This window comes from Pimephales promelas, chromosome 25, assembly GCF_988280905.1.
Source record: "Pimephales promelas chromosome 25, fPimPro1.hap1.1, whole genome shotgun sequence".
NCBI lineage: Eukaryota > Metazoa > Chordata > Actinopteri > Cypriniformes > Leuciscidae > Pimephales > Pimephales promelas.
In genome coordinates this window covers 12,891,267-12,907,869 of record NC_142793.1, presented here as the reverse complement: position 1 = coordinate 12,907,869, position 16,603 = coordinate 12,891,267, and the positions used below count along the sequence as shown (strand labels likewise).

At 36.5% G+C, this 16,603-nt stretch overlaps 2 protein-coding genes across 2 annotated transcripts in view; both read right to left on the bottom strand.

Annotated features, from left to right (window-relative positions):
* Positions 1 to 7,741, bottom strand: part of LOC120475392 (uncharacterized) — a 35,921-nt gene extending 28,180 nt beyond the window's left edge. The window contains exons 1-12 of the mRNA XM_089128011.1: positions 7,632 to 7,741; positions 7,470 to 7,538; positions 6,219 to 6,257; positions 5,840 to 6,098; positions 5,639 to 5,753; positions 5,433 to 5,520; positions 4,855 to 4,943; positions 4,381 to 4,591; positions 4,179 to 4,304; positions 3,871 to 3,988; positions 3,340 to 3,478; positions 3,119 to 3,226 (exon numbers count right to left, since the gene is read on the bottom strand). Coding sequence (XP_088984137.1) covers positions 3,119 to 3,226; positions 3,340 to 3,478; positions 3,871 to 3,988; positions 4,179 to 4,304; positions 4,381 to 4,591; positions 4,855 to 4,943; positions 5,433 to 5,520; positions 5,639 to 5,753; positions 5,840 to 6,098; positions 6,219 to 6,257; positions 7,470 to 7,538; positions 7,632 to 7,722 — 1,452 coding nt within the window. The 5' untranslated portion in view covers positions 7,723 to 7,741. The remainder of the gene's footprint in view (positions 1 to 3,118; positions 3,227 to 3,339; positions 3,479 to 3,870; positions 3,989 to 4,178; positions 4,305 to 4,380; positions 4,592 to 4,854; positions 4,944 to 5,432; positions 5,521 to 5,638; positions 5,754 to 5,839; positions 6,099 to 6,218; positions 6,258 to 7,469; positions 7,539 to 7,631) is intronic.
* Positions 7,742 to 10,360: 2,619 nt separating this feature from the next.
* LOC120475398 (intestinal mucin-like protein) lies at positions 10,361 to 16,538 on the bottom strand. The gene is made up of 17 exons (XM_089128012.1): positions 16,368 to 16,538; positions 15,727 to 15,974; positions 15,444 to 15,627; positions 15,122 to 15,332; positions 14,860 to 15,035; positions 14,613 to 14,682; positions 14,325 to 14,425; positions 14,143 to 14,174; positions 13,275 to 13,452; positions 13,084 to 13,188; positions 12,907 to 12,947; positions 12,658 to 12,780; positions 12,477 to 12,572; positions 11,251 to 11,379; positions 11,105 to 11,144; positions 10,886 to 11,009; positions 10,361 to 10,780 (listed from the first exon to the last, which is right to left on the bottom strand). The coding sequence occupies exons 1-17, from the start codon at positions 16,507 to 16,509 to the stop codon at positions 10,573 to 10,575; spliced, it is 2,208 nt and encodes a 735-aa protein (XP_088984138.1). The 5' UTR covers positions 16,510 to 16,538; the 3' UTR covers positions 10,361 to 10,572.
* Positions 16,539 to 16,603: the final 65 nt, after the last annotated feature.

Genomic DNA, 16,603 nt, shown 5'->3' with positions numbered 1-16,603 from the left:
AGAACCATAAATGTATCTGTTTTAAAAAAAATAATAATAATTTGACTTGTGCACTACAACTTTGTAAATGTTTGTGAGAAACAAACTGAAACTGACTGAAATTTAAGTCATTGTCACTGAAATGACAGTCACTGAAATTAGTGAAATTAAGTGAAAATTTCTTCAGTGAAATTAAGTCACTGAAATGACAGCTGTTAATGGCTGTGATCAAACCACAGTGCAATTAATGCCACTAAACCATTCTAGTTCATTAATGATTCATTCAGACTGGTCTGTGATCCGAATAAAGAATGACTCAAAAGAAAAATTCAAAGAATAAATCAGGTAAACTTCACTACTACTACAAGCAACCAATACATTCTTCAAAAACTTGTATGGGTATTCAACAATGTGAGTGTGAGTAAATGGATTTTTATTTTTGGGTTAAAAAAAATTCCATTCAATTATTTAGTTGCTGGCTGCCCTATATTTTTAAGTACAATCTGTAACAGCTTTCCATTAAGCCGCTGTGGTATTGGCAATAGGAGTGAGCAAGTAATTAACTCGTATAAACTCCATGAACTCAGATATAAGATGCAACAATGTCTTTATTTCTTGTGCTCTAATAGGGCATTTCAGAATGTTTGTAAACAATAGGCACCGCGATACTTCCGGGTGGCAGAACGCGAGCGGCTTCCATTGACTAACTGAAGAGATCCAGTCGGCAACTGAACAGTTACACAGTTAAAATCATTGTTGTTGATCAAAGTTGAATCTATGGCGAAAATATGTTGTGTTTGGGGTTGCGCCACCAGATATACAGCAAAAGGTGTAGGGTTTTTTTATCGATTTCCTTCAGAAAAAAGTAAATCTATCCAGCAGAACCTGTGGGTGAGGAGGTTAAAGCGAGTGGACGTCGTCAAAAGTGCATGTCGTCTTCTAATTATGAGCCTGAGCCCGATTTAAACCCAACCATTTTAATACGTGGGTCATTATATTACTGACGTTCTCAACTAACTTAGTTATTTCTATTACTTTCTATGTTACTTTCTTTTGAGCGGTGAGTAAATGCTTCTTCATCGTAAATGCTTCTGATTGGCCAATGCGTTCAATAAATCAACACATGTCTGTGATTGGCTACATCGCTCATCGCTGCAGTCACGTTATAAAAAGAAACTCTGCCATGTAAGTCATTTCTATTTTGTTTTAGTGTTTCTTGTTGCTTTTCTGCAACAGATGAATACAAATGTATTAGTTTTTATTTGTTTTATTCATAGATATTTCTAGTTTGCGGGAGTCCCGCGAATCGTTTTATTCTCCTGCAATCCGCACACACAGAGTGCATTACCGCCCGCACTCTGCCATCAGATCTAGTCCCGCGCCGCGGTCTAGTGCGTTGGGAGTGCACGTCTCTAGATCAAAGAATCTAAGCTTTAATGATCATGTTAACTATGTCTGAATTTCCACCACGTCTGTTCTTGAATCAACTGTTGATATGTAGATTAGGCTTCTGCCGGCGGTGTGTCTCCCTCCATGCAATTTACTAGTGTTGCCATAGGGAAGCTTCGGCTTTTGCCACCCGGAAGAACGTCTATTATTGTTGTGACGTCATGGTGAATTGTCGTATTGATACATGTTGCTTCCAATTAGCTTCTTGTGCTGTTTCATTCTTTGTTGTTCAAACATACTAATCCATACCTTGCAGATACAGCGCACACACATTGTCCATATTCCATTTGTCCTTGAATATCACTCTTTATCAGCGAGCATGGTTAAGCACCATTAAACTCAATCCAACACAAACAAACTTAAACATGGTCAGCATGGTATTCCACATAGAACATGGCTTAACACGGTCAAAAAACTGTGTGCTTCCCCACTACCAATACACCTGTATCTCATTATTACCCATGTGGTCTTCATGTATCAATGTCAGAGTGCCCCTAGTGGACAAAACTATAATTGCATTAGAATGGCTCCTACACAATCATTTCAACATTTCAACTTAAATTAAATTAAACTGACTTAAAAAATTGCTTAAAGGTCCCGTTCTTTGTGATCCCATGTTTCAAACTTTAGTTAGTGTGTAATGTTGATGTCAGAGTATAAATAATATCTGTAACATTATAAAGCTCAAAGTTCAATGCCAAGCGAGATATTTTATTTAACAGAAGAAGCCTACATCGAACGGCCCGTTTGGACTACATCCCTCTACTTCCTTCTTTAATGACGTCGGTAGAACAGTTTTTTGACTAACGTCCGCCCACAGGAATGCTCCCTCAACTCCCTCAACTCGTGCACTTCTTACAACTTACTGTGTTTACTCAGCTCTTATGGTGATTTTCTGAAGTAAAACTGACGCTTCATCTTTTTTGTGATTTACAATAAACTTTATTAAACTCATCAGTATACGTTTGATCATCATTCGGGCCTGGTCCGAAACAGCAGACTTGTAGGCTATTTATAATTGATACATACAAGCAGATGACAAATACGTTATAATAACCGTAATTAAACTACTAAACTATACCTGTTCCATCTCTATACAGCACTCTGTAGGCATTACTGTCCGACTCGAAATGAACACAGTTAGAGAGTTTTTGATATTATCATCATTCCGTGAGATGAAATTGTCCTGAGAGACTGAGTGAGCTCATGAAGCTCCGCCCCCTGTCCTGCATTTGCATTTAAAGGGCACACGCTATAAAAGCGTGTTTTTCTGAGCTCCAAAAAATGGCAATGTAAACATGCTGTAAAAAATGATCTGTTGGGTATTTTGAGCTGAAATTTCACATACACATTCTGGGACATCAGAGACTAATTTTACATCTTGTGAAAATGGGCATAATATGGGACTTATTTTGATGAGCTAAAGCAAAAACATATGTTGTCATGTTGATCATATAATTTCTTTCAGTGTATTATGTTCTAAGTCAAAAGTTCAAATATACAAACGCTTGTTTTCTCTAGCAGTGATTTTCTGTTTTCCCTTGCAAATAGTTAGTTCAAAACCCTCTTAAATTAGAATAATTTTGGTTGATTCTGTTGATAATTTTAAAATTTTAAGATTAAAAGATTATTTCATTAGTTATGAGTTATATAAGAATGAATAAATACATGAATATTAAACATTACTTACAGTGGTCTTTGAGATGACAAGGGTCACTGAATTTAGACACGTGTCTGTTCGGCCCGGACCACACACTGCCAGATTTCCCACGACAGCAATATCACTGTCACTAGAGTGCTGAAATCAAACAAACAAAATAATAAAATTCGTAATTTAAAAAAATTGAGTTTTTCAGGTTGGTCTCTTTTAGTTCAGGTTGAGGTGCATTTGCTTTAATGAGAGTCGCAGACCTTAGTGAGGATGTAGTCACAGTTCCCATTAAAAGAAAATCTTTTTCCATCGTAAGTGGTGATGTGAGACCCTCCCACAACAGAGCAGATTCCGGGACATTCCAGATCCGTGCAGCTCCAATATCCAGCCGCACACACACTGAGACAGTATGACAGCAGTGTTAGCATGTGTATGTTCTGTCAAATGTCAGGACTGTCTGGTCTCTCGCGACCAATTTGTACGAATTCGACGAATGATTAAAATGAATGTCTAATTCGTACGACCTCACTCGTACGAATTCGTACGATTTGTCTAAACCCACGTGATGGTTAGGTTTAGGGGCGGGGTAAGGGGTAGGTCATTCGTACGAATTCAGACAAATTGGCCAATTCGTAAAATATGTACGATTTAGCAAAATCGTACTAATTCGTACGAGTGAGGTCGTATGAATTGTTACGAATTAGCCACTTTTTAATCACTCGTCGAATTCGTACGAATTGGTCGTGAGATCGGGTTGGTCTGGTGCATGTGGTCTATTACAAACAACTCACCATGTTTTACAAGCTTGTGTGTATGACATTCCTGATGAGTATATGTTGCCATTGTGCTCACATGGGCAGTCGTTCACAGGGACACAACCGTTATTACCAATGTCATCCTCAACGGTGCCTTCACAAAAAGTAGGCAAAATTTCTTAGGCAAACAGTTCTGATACTTAAACTCTGCTTGCATCTAATGTAATACTTTAAGCATGATAAGGTTATTCTTGCAAGGAGAAGCTTCATTTGAAAATAGACCCCTTAAGTGGTAATGCTTAGGTGCAAAAAAAACACCTAGCATTTTGTAAATAATTTCTCACCTTCAGGGCAGAAACAGCCGTCCACACAGTGTTCGTTGCACGTTAGAGTTGCGGTTGGATCTTTGCAGGTGTTCTTGCACGGACTTCCACACTCCAGGTATTGCATGTTTAGAGGACATGTCTTTGCTGCTCCAGAATAACACATATTAAGTCACAAATCTATTAATTTAATTTATTTCAAGCTTCCAGAACTGATACTCACGGCAGAGCTGCTCTGTCCTCCATGTTCCTGGATTTCCTCCAGCATGTGTGCACTGTCGTGAAATCTCCGTGAGTGTGTTGCAGAGACAGTCGTGATTGCCGTAACATTGACACAGGTCGTTCACACAGGCCTCTTTAAATGAACCCATGTTCATCACATTGTAACAGTCGCTAAACCCTGGACTGCTGAGATACTGCTGGCAAACACTTGTCTAGGAGATTTAAAAAATAAAAAAAAATCACAGAACTTCACTGGTGATTTTTTTAGCATTTTAAAGGCCCTTCAACTAAGAGAATATACAACCACAACAAATTTGAAAAAATGCTGAAATATTATACAATTTAAAAGAAGTAAATTATCAAATTTAATAGAATATGAAAAAGAAATGTTAAAAGAAATGTTTCTATTTTTTTTTTTTTTTTCAAGAAATGTGAGCACAGCCCAAAAATCTGTTAATTTGTCATAATAGGCTACCTGATTTCCGCACTGATCATTAGGGGGAAGATTGACGCCGCCACAGGATTCAGGTGAAGGCACCTTCCTTTTGGCCAGATCAGAAACATCTGTACATGTTTCAAAGTAAAAAAAAAAATAATAATTAAAAAGAGATATCAATAAAATAAGAATTACTGAAATGGAAGCTGTAGCGTTAATTTCTGCCAGGAAGACTCAATTGCTACGTCACTTATTACCTTCTCATCTATCCAATCGTGTCTAATACTTGCGGTATAAAAGATCGGTACTTACACGTTTGAGTTCGCAGATGCTGACGCTTTCATTTACCTCCATCCTCCCCACCACCACCAGGATGGTCCCTTCCTATACCTCCCAGGGGGTCGGACCGTCGGCTGCGCCCCTGCCTTCGCCTTCAGGCAGGAAATGCAGAGTCCGGACCCTCGGATTGCGAGCTATGATGGGTGATTTTATCTATGCTAAAGAACTTTATTGGGCTATCTGGGCTATCAATAAATGTATTTATTGTTACAGTATTTATTCTCCGGAGTCTTTCTGGTAGAACTGCAGGTGATTTTATCATAATGAGGTGGTTTTACCATTGTCAACTGAATCATCAGCCTGGTTGCCATTGAAGTTTCCACAGAGTCCACAGGTCTGACCTTTGTACTTCTCAGGAAGTTCAATCTGGAATATTATATAAAAATATACGATTTTTAGAGGACTGAGATCAGGCCTTTTTTGACACACTGGTTTACAAATTTACTATACAGTAATTGCATATTTGAACAGAGAAATAGCATACCAATAAAGATTGGTCCTTCTCCCAAAAGACAGTCACTCCATGTTTGTTAGAGATCTTAACACTTGATGTGCTCAACTCGACTGTTATTCCATTCTTATAGGTTGAATTATTCAATCTGTTAGAGCAAGTTGCAAAAGAAAACAGTCAACTAAAGAAAGATGTGTTAGTAAAAAGTTAAAAAGTTAGTAAAAATAAACTCACTTTTGGTCGTCCATGGTGATGTCGTTGTCGGTGAGTTTAATGACTGCCTCCTTTAGATCTATTGTGATTTTGCTAAAAACGATTGAGTCATTCACAGTCTCTCTTTGCATTTGGATGTTAAAATCAGATGGTGTGTCACACATCACGGCCAGAATGTAGTTGCACGTGTCTGGCTTTTGAAAGAAATGACCGTCGAATGTCTTGAAATGGAAATTTCCCCACGTGCTGCAGATCGTGGACTGATGATCAGGATTTGATTCTGCAAAAGCCAAGAGAGAATATATATATATATATATATATATATGTACTAGCACTTAAAAGGCAGTTTCAATTGTAACCCCCCCCCCCCAAAAAAAAAACAGTAAGACTTCATCCATACCTTTAGTGACCATCACAGTGTTTATGTTGGGAGGGAAAACTAAAAAAAAAAAAAAGAAGAAGAAGAAGATGAGAGGAAGAGTTTGTTTTTAAGATTTCTGCTGTTATTAATATCACTAATTAATTAGTGGAGGTATTTATTTTACAAGATAATGTGTAGGTTAATTTAAATATTTATTTAGACATATTCAAGATTTATCAAGATAAAATTATTATTATTTTATAATAATTCTTTGTAAATTCAACTAGTACTGGGACTAAATGTTTTCAGTTGATATGTCAATTAATAGGACTGTGAATTTAACACATTTACTCAAATAGTTTTCCATGATTAATTGTGAATTGTGCAATTGATACTTTTTTGAACTTATCATAAATGCTGTTCACTTACAAACTGAAACAAATTAATGTGGGATGAACATATAGTAAACTGTGTTTTAAATAATATTTGTGTAATGGGATATTTTATTCTGATTATTTAATTATTTAATTAACACACATAAAAAATGAAATATTTACCAGCTGCTGTTGACACGAAGTCCACATGTAACCCATACCTTCCATATAATTTGCTTTTTATAATTTTATCTTATAACTTTAAGATAAAAATGTATTGCGTTTAATTATAAGTCCCTTTGCCATGCAAAGACGGAACACGCGTGAAACCTTCGCCTCTGATCAAACACGCCTTTGGATCGATTTAGATTTAGTCTTACAAATTAGTTATAAAGCGCATATTAATACCCAACGCATTCTCACCCCAAGGCGTCACCTTTGACCATGCTTCAATATTTGACGTTTTAGGCACCTTATTCTGCATTGCCCATATTCTACATCCCACAATCATACCCAATACCTACAGTTAACTTAACAACTACCAAACTATTAATTACCTAATGAAGTTTATTGAGGCAAAATTCATAGTTAATATTTAATTACTAGTGAGAATTGGACTATTGTGGAGCGTGACCAAAAATACATTTTATTACTGCACACTTTTATAGGCCTACCTCAAAATATTTTGTTTTCCTAGACAGAGAGAACAGTTTTTCTAACTTTTTTATTTCATCGATGATAAATTTAAACCAAAATATTTGATACATAATAATTGAATATATTTTATTGACTTTATGTTTTAAGGTATACTTGTTGTGGAATGTGACATCTGTTAATGTATTTGGTACATTACAAATCTGCATCAATGCAATCAATATGTCTTGTATAATACATGTAAAGACAATTCAATATTTACCTGGTGTTGTTGTTGGCGGCCAGGTAAAGTCCATAGGATTTTCCATGTCTGCATAATCTCCCATAAAGTCTTTAAACAGAGATTTATTTTGGAAGTTCATTTTAAGAATTTTGAGCTTTTCTTTTCTTGTTTTTGTTTTTTTTTCAGTTGTAGTCTACTTACCTGCTTGTACGGACTGCAGCCTGACCAATAGGACGACCCATCTCAGCATCCACTTCTGGGACATCCTCACAGTCCCCGTGGAAACATCCATCCTCAAGAGCTAATGTGAGCTGTTTGTCAGCACTTTTCTATTTATAATGACTATCAGTTTGCTTTGGAGGAATGTGGTTTGTTATCAGAAGGTGGAACCAGGATAATGCATTTCCACAGTAGTCTATCTTTTTCAAATTAATGTGTAACATACAGTATAGCTGTATTTGCAAAGCCTGTATTTGCGAACAATGCAAACCTTGGCGAGAAACCCTTTCTCATTAACAAAACCGTATTTATCTCTGTTATCATCTCAAACTAAACAAGGATGTGAGTTCTGACGGTGGGGATTTAATTACTTATAATATATAAATACATAGTGTGATGCAGTTATCTATTCAATAAATAGCTATACTGTTGCTAGTTCTGGGTTAGCAAGAGATTTGCATTTACATTTAAGAGACCCTGTTTTGCAATAAGAAAGAATATTGGCATGCAGTAATGTTGTCTATATTTCACTCTAAAAATAAAAATAGTTTTGAACAAGCCGTTGTCGCAGAGCAACCCACAGACTGGCGTACTGTCTGGAAAGCCACAAATATTTCTGACAGAATACACTGTAAGATGACTGGAACAACCAGCTTCAGCTGTTTAAGTTTGTTGCTTATAATGCTTTTATTTAATCTTGTGCAAAATACACATCTTGTTTCGGGGCTGGCTGCTGCAACGCATTCTCACCCCAAGGCGTCATCTTTGACCATGCTTCAATTTAGGCGCCCCTTAGCGTTAGTTACATGACGCGATCCTACGGCGTCATCTAGCTGACGCTAAAGGAAAGCGTCAGTTAGATGACATGACACGGTTAGGTTTAGGTCCGGGGTAGGGTACACGCGATCCTAGGGCGTCATCTAACTAACGCTAAAGGGCGCCTAAAGCGTCAGATAATGAAGCATGGTCAGAGAATGGGCTGAAAGAAACAGTACTTAAAGGAGTAGTTCACTTTTGAAAAAACTTTTGCTGATAATTTACTCACCCCCATGTCATCCAAGATAGAAATTAAGGTTTTTGATGAAAACATTCCAGGATTTTTCTCCATATAATGGACTTTAATGGGAACCAGACAGTCCAAGGTCCAAAAGACAGTTAATAACTGTTTCAGATGCAGCTTCAAATGTCTTTAAACGACACCAGACGATGAATAAGGGTCTCATCATGCGAAATGGTCGGTTATTTCAAAACTTATTCCAAAAATGTAACTTTTCTAAGGACAAATGCTAGCCTTGCTCTATTCTGTGAGGCGCGTTTGTAACGTCGCGTAATACGTAATTATGTTCAAAAGGTCACGGGCGACGTAGCCGGAAGTACAGAATCAAAATCGTCCAACATCGTTGTTTTACCTTTTAATTCCTTTTTTTGTAAACGCCGTTTGAGTTAGTTTTCACGTTCAACCTATGCGTTCAACTTGTAAACACTGACTCTGTACTTCTGGCTATGTCTCCCGTGACCTTTTGAACATAATTACGTATTACGTGACGTTACAAACGCGCCTCACAGAATAGAGCAAGGCTAGCATTTGTCCTTAGAAAAGTTACATTTTTGGAATAAGTTTTGAAATAACCGATCGTTTCGCATGATAAGACCCTTATTCATCGTCTGGTGTCGTTTAAAGACATTTGAAGCTGCATCTGAAACTGTTATTAACTGTCTTTTGGACCTTGGACTGTCTGGTTCCCATTGAAGTCCATTATAAGGAGAAAAATCCTGGAATGTTTTCATCAAAAACCTTCATTTCTTTTCGACTGAGGAAAGAAAGACATCTTGGATGACATGGGAGTGAGTAAATTATCAGCAAAAGTTTTTTTAAAAGTGAACTAATCCTTTAAGGATGTCAAATATTATTCATTAATTTGGGTATGTCGCATGGCCGTTAGTATTATTTCATTAACCCCCAGCTTCTTAAAATACATCAGTGGCATTGTCTCATTTTGTCTCAAGATGCACACCAGTAGTTTTTTTCTAAGGCACATTTATAAAAGCGTATTTCTCCTAATCGAACCTAGGTCTAATCATGGCGTAATCTAAACCCAGCTAATTTGAATCCACTGCTGAAAATTAGGAAGATCTCACACAGTGAAAACTGCTCTTTCAACAACAGGATAACTCCCCGATCATAGCATAAACATACCATTTTAGTCAACATACAGACAATTCATTTTCCACGAGATAGGAAAATTAAGATTCAGTAGCTGAAGACTATTGTTGTTGTTTTTTATGATAAGAGCAAAACCTAAATGCCTGTCAAGCTATGACAGAGGACAAACTGTCACATGAATGACTATAAATCAACACTATTATAAAATACAAAACTGATATAAGCAGTAGATCATTTCAGCAACGCCAATTGTGCACTCGATTGTACATGCTTTGATGATCTTAACATTTCAAAGCAATTTAATAGTATTATACAATTTCACTACCAGTAAAAAATTATTTTTAAAGCTGACAACATTATTTGGTCATTTAGTTCAATAGTATTCTGTAGCTCAAACAGTAGATCATGGTGCAAGTGCCACCAAGGTTATGACAAATGCTGTAAATTTTAATATACAGTATCTGTCCTGTTCTAGAAGGAATATATAAATATGTGAACCACATAAACAAAAAAAAAATGTTTTAGTGCAAGACTCAATACACGTGTGTTGAAGTTTAATATGCTTTTTTATTTATTTTCATTTCAAACAAGCAAAAGAGTACACCTTTATCAAGCACAGAAAAAAGAAGAGACCTATAGATAAAATGCAAGAAATGTTAAAGAATGTGCCATTTAAGTTAATTTCTGATTACAAATTTTCACTACGATACTTAAGAGACATTTCGTTTTTGCATGGGTTTGATGATTCACCGCTGTTGCTCACGGAAGTCCCAAGCTGCGTTTTCTTTGGCTGTTTTCAATGAGTGCGTCGTTTATGTGACAGTTAGTTCTGCTACAGGAGCACTCTTCGACATGGATGTACGAGTGGGTTATTATGTCTCCATTCACGCAACCAAGATTCACTGTGCGATTACTTGAACGCGTGGCCTGGCAACAGCTACAGGAGGACAATCCAGGTGCAGTGTAGCTATGTGTGAAAGAGAAAAAAACATGTAAAACATTTCAAATCGGTCACTTATGTCTGTTTCAGTGAGGATGCTGCTTGTAGGTTTCGTAACAGAAACCTACTCACCTGCTAAAGCTGTTACAGTCTCCACTACAAAATGTCAGGTCCATTTTCTTCTCTGACTGGCAGTCCATGTGATTTATGTAATCGCTAACAATCTTTACTCCACATCCCGTAACTTGGTCCACACCTACAAACACAGGCAATTGAATGCACAAGGACATGTTATGGCATTGACTCAAATCACCAAAAAATTGAATCGTTTTCATTTTTATAATTACTCACAAACATGGCAGCAGCCATCAGCTGACAGCTGAACGGTACCCTGTAGAGCGAATCACAAGGGCAGAATGTCATCAATGTGATTCAATCACCATGACTTGTCAGTATTACATGTAAATGAGTGTTTGTGTGATATTAGAAGTACTGACAGGCTGGCAGTTCGTAACATTGAAAGGAGGGCACTGGACTGTGTATTTGTCAGTGATGAACTGTCCATTAACTTTAGTGCATGTGATTCTGTCACAGCCCTGGTTTGTAGAGGGTAAACTGGCTCCGTCCTATAAAGGAAAAGAGAACAAGTCAAATTCAGTTAAAGGATATTGCAAAAACATTTAGATTTAGATTCAGAGAATAATGGCTTAAATTTAGCTGTTTCTCACACACATTCAGAAAACGTATTTTATAATGCTTTTTTGTCCAGCTTCAGGTTTTGTTTTGTTTTTTTGAGGACAATTCAATTCTGTTGTATGGGGAAAAGCAGCACGAAAGGTTTCGTTTTGTGTCCAAGAGCTAAAAATCATTTTTGACATGAGGATAAGTTACAATTTTTTTGGTAACACTTTACAATACGGGACGGGTGCACTAATAAGCATTAATTCATGCTTAACTAATGCACAGATAATACTAAATTAATGTGTAAATAATGATTATTTAAGCTATTTATTAATGATTACCACATTAGGAACTAATTAAGAGTCTGTAAGGTTAATTTATTAGTTCATACATGAATTGTTATTAATTAAATATGTAATTGTGGATTAATTCTAAAATAATTCATTTTTTTAACTAATAGTGTTAATGAATATGTTAATTACCAGAATAAAGCCTTGTATTTCAACTTCTAGAGGTACACTAATATGCATTAATACATGAATAATTACTTCATTGTTAGTGCAAAATTCATGTGCAAATAACTACAATTACTAAATGACTAGTTAATAATGATGTGTCCCAACAAGTAAAGTCATAACATAATGATACCTTTGCAAGTCATTAGCTAATGATTAATTAAAGCAGACAACTGGAAGTTGAAGTGCATAGCTTTGACTAATTGTGGTAATTAACACATTAATTGACACTATTAGTTAATAAAATATGTTATTAAGGAATTAATACACAATGCCACATTGAATTGATAGCAATTCATTTATTACTTAATCTATTAATCATATAGACTCTTTATTAGTTGCTGATGCAGTAATCATTAATTAATGGTTTAGTTCTTCATGAGATTATCTGTGCATTAGTTAAGCATGAATTAATGCATATTAGTGCACCCGTATTGTAAAGTGTTACCATTTTTTTCTTTCAACATTTATTTGCATTTTTTTCCATTTCAGCCACACGTCAAGATGACGTTGACGTTTGACTGTACCTGCAGTATATGCTCGACGCCGTTGATGTTGATGATGCAGTGAGTTTGCACACACTTTCCACAGCAGTCATGGCCTGTATCAATATATTCATAACCCTGGGAAATACAAACATCAAATGAAGTCGACAAAATTCAACTCGTTCCTGAGACAAGCCTATCAGAAACTCGTCAAACAACTTACAGGTTTACATTTCTCATCGCACTGCACAAATCCACATTTGATCTTGAACCACTGTGTTTTAGGATCCACATCCCATGTACAGCTACATTCCTGACAGTCAATGACGGGGATGTTGGTACCAGGCTGAGGGGAGTGAGGGGAGAGATTTGAGTGTGCAAAACTTTCATTAATAAGTATTTAAAACAAATAAAAAAGAGCTAGAGATATTAGATTTTTAAAAAAGGGTTATATCAGAGTCATTTTAGTTACCTGATACTCTACGTTTTTGTGGACACAAACTTTCTTTGGCTCTAAGGAAGTAAACGAAAAGATTATAAAACTATATTATAGAATGATTTTCAAGGGGATACAGACAGCATCTGAAATGAAAACAAACAGGCCTAAGAGTATCACAAAAATGAAGTGAAGTGTGAATAATAGTGATACCGCATTTGATTTCTGGACAGCATTTTCCGATAGGCACTTCCAGGACCGGCGCATATCCGACTCCACACTTTTTATCCAAAGGTGGGCAAACGTTGACATCACAATCTACATCAAGAAACAGAGTAGAAGAGACTTAGGCGATGCATCCCTAAAGCAAACCCCTTTAAAAACTGTAAATAAACTTGTCTTACTGCAAACTTGTTTGTTGCAGCATGGATCGGAGGGATTGGTGACGTTGACTAGCACAAAGCCGGGCTCAGTGCAGCTCACAGGATTCACATCAGGACACTTCTTGGGCTTACAGGTCACCGATTTGCTGGCCTTTTCACAAACACACTCTTCGCAGTTGTACTCGAAAACCTCATCAAACTGCCACAAAAAAACAAGAGGATTCGGTTAAAAGTCCTGGAGATAATTCTTTAAAATGGCATTAAATATAAATTCACCCAATTGATTTTTTTAAATGCGTGTTATAGATTATATCCTAAATGATTTATCCATGCATACAGTTCATCCCTTCCATAATGAAGTGCAAGCTTTTATCGATCCAATCCAATTGATACCTAATGATAGAACCCACCCTACAATTTTTCTTTTCTTTTCATTAATCCGTTAAACTCTGATGAAAATAATACATAGTATGGAATAAAAGATCAGTCACTACTACACAATTGTACATTTTTGTTGGTTTGCAAGCGATAGAAACTCATAAGTGACCGATTTGAAATTCTATAGGCAGCTACAACAAATAGAGCAACTCACATAAAGAGTACTCACATTAGTATTTTGCCAAGCTAAAATTTCAATCTAATATGCATAAAAATGCATATCACAAAAAAAAAAACAAAAAAAAAAAAACACTGGTACGAATATAGTTGCACTGTTTTATGAATACTTTTCAGAACTAAATGAATTATAAGGATGAATATAAGTCTCAGTTCTCTCTCCAGATCTATCATCCGATCATCATAGATTGTTGGAATGCATTCTGGAATTAATACATTTAAAAACTATGAAATGAAATACTCATATTGAGTATGGTTTTAAACACCGCCACACCTCACGTGGTGTCCCAGAGGCATCCAGGCATCCTAAAAATAAAAAGGGGAGAACAAAATCAAAAAAAATGTTTTCAAAAAGTGACCAAGACATGCAGGATGATTCAGAAAAGACACGTTTTTTTAACATTTCAGTTTGAATGCCTATTGCACGCACACACATATGAATTAGAGGCTTCTTACCGCATTTGTTCACACAGACTCCTGACTCCTTGTTGAAGAGCAATGTTCCCTCAGGACAGAAGCAGCCCTCTGTATGCACTGTAATGGTGCTCCGTTCAGGACTGCAATTAAAATACGTGAGATTGATTTTAACCAATGTTTAGGAGCAAATCTGCATAACAGGCTTTATTTACACTTAAACTGCATAATAATGTTGACAATAGTGAAGTACATATCTGCCATGTTCCTCAATACTGAATAAGCACTAAACTGTCTAAATTATTAAAAGATTTGAATTAATGGGCATACATATCATCACAGCTTGGTGGTTCAGCTGGACCACAAGGATTGAAGACTTTATCTGCTGGACATTCAATATCTGGGGATGAAAAGACAAACACACTCAAAGAACATCCATAGCTTCGAAGAATATTGGGTCCAAAAGTCTGAGTCTAAAATATAAAAAAGGAATTTAAACCCACAGACGCACAAAAAAAAAAACTGTTTGTGGTTTTGGAAAATCTAAAGAAACAATATGATATCAAATTTAACTTACTGCAAAGGTTAGTGTAGTTCCTCCAGTGTATGCATACCCCTAATTCAGAGCAAGCCCTTGCGTAGCTCTGCAGACTGGTACACACCACGGCAGGGTTGCTCATATGACAACTATCATATTGACATCCTAAAAAGAAGTTGTTAGGGGACACATGGGAATGGCATGCTTCGAACAACCTGTGGAAAACAGTAGTAGTAAATACAACTTTGTAAGCTCCATTCATTGAAATTTATAGTTAAAACACAACACAGAATCAACTTACTCGCTGCTGAGGAGGTTGCATTCAGGATGGGCCTGGCATGGCTCAGGTGTAGGTTTAAGATCACCCCCAACTGTAGGCAATGCAGTTGGTGGAGTGCAAATTTCACCATTCACACCACTGGCTGGCCAGTAATCTGCCATCAATGCACAGTCGTTCACCAAGATCCCTCCAGGGATCATGCAGTCATCGGCTCTGTTGTTGTTGCATGTTCCTTAGTGGGAATTATTTGGAATAATTTAGATAAAAAAATTAATAAAAACATTCCACATTACCATCCACTTTGTAATGTCACCATCCATTTAAAAATCAGGGGCTAACTTACCACAGTGACCTTGTGTGTTGTTTCCAAAATGCTGGAATGGCAGGTTGATGCCAAAGCCAGTGGCTCCAAATGTTATATCAACACCAAGCTGTGGAATACTCAGGAACAAGTCTAGGCCTGAGCTTATAACCCTCACACCATTAAAAGCATATGGCAGTCTTAACTTAACATTGTCCTTAACAGCCTGTGAGGACAAGAGACAATTTCAAGAAAAACATAGGACACTTATACTGCTATGCACAAAAAGAACATGTTTCATCATTCCATATCTAGGCAGTCTCACCTCTAGGTCTGCACCTCCAATGAAATTATGATTTGTTAGTGTTATGACTTGATTGTTGTAAGACACAATAATGGATCTGGGACAGGATACATGCTCAATAGGGTCACAGAAGACATTGTCAATGTAGATCTTTAAATGGTATTTAGGCCTTATTTCCTCCATTAATATATAGGTGCAGTTTCCTTGATAACTGTAGAAAAGTCCATCAAATGTGATGTAATGCGGGTCACCCCAGCCTTCACAAAAGCCTACGAACAATAACAAAAAGCCTTCAGATATGTGAACTGAACAAGTTAACTGAATTTGGTCAATACTGTGTATATTAACTGTTGACATTTGAAGAATGAAAAAAAAAACCCAACTTTTTCATTGTAACCTGTGAAAGGCAAGCATGTGTCAATAACGAATAGCTTCATTGTTTTCTTTTAAAATGATTTTTAAAACTATTTTTCCTTTTAAAACGCTAGATGTTCAAGGTGGAAAAAAACAAGCATTTTCAACAAATACATTCAAAATTTAAAGCACCTTTGAAATCATGAAAGCATAACAGTTCAAGCACATTGGGCTTGGAAGGACATCATTGCTATTAATTTTAATGATTACTGAATCGAATATAAAAATTGTGAAGACCAGTTACTCACAGTCACATTGGTAAGACTGGCAGCAGTGATGCTCATCATACACAAGCACAGGTTTTTTGCCATTTTCACAAGTAATGTTCTGCAGTGGAGGGCATTCAAATGGGATAATTTCAATAACGTTGTCTTCTATGCACCTTGCCATGGTGCAATCACACAGGATGAAGGTCTCGTTTGTCTGGTGATAATGAAAAATGTACTGGAATTAGAAAGACTGATACATGCAAACTCAAGATGTA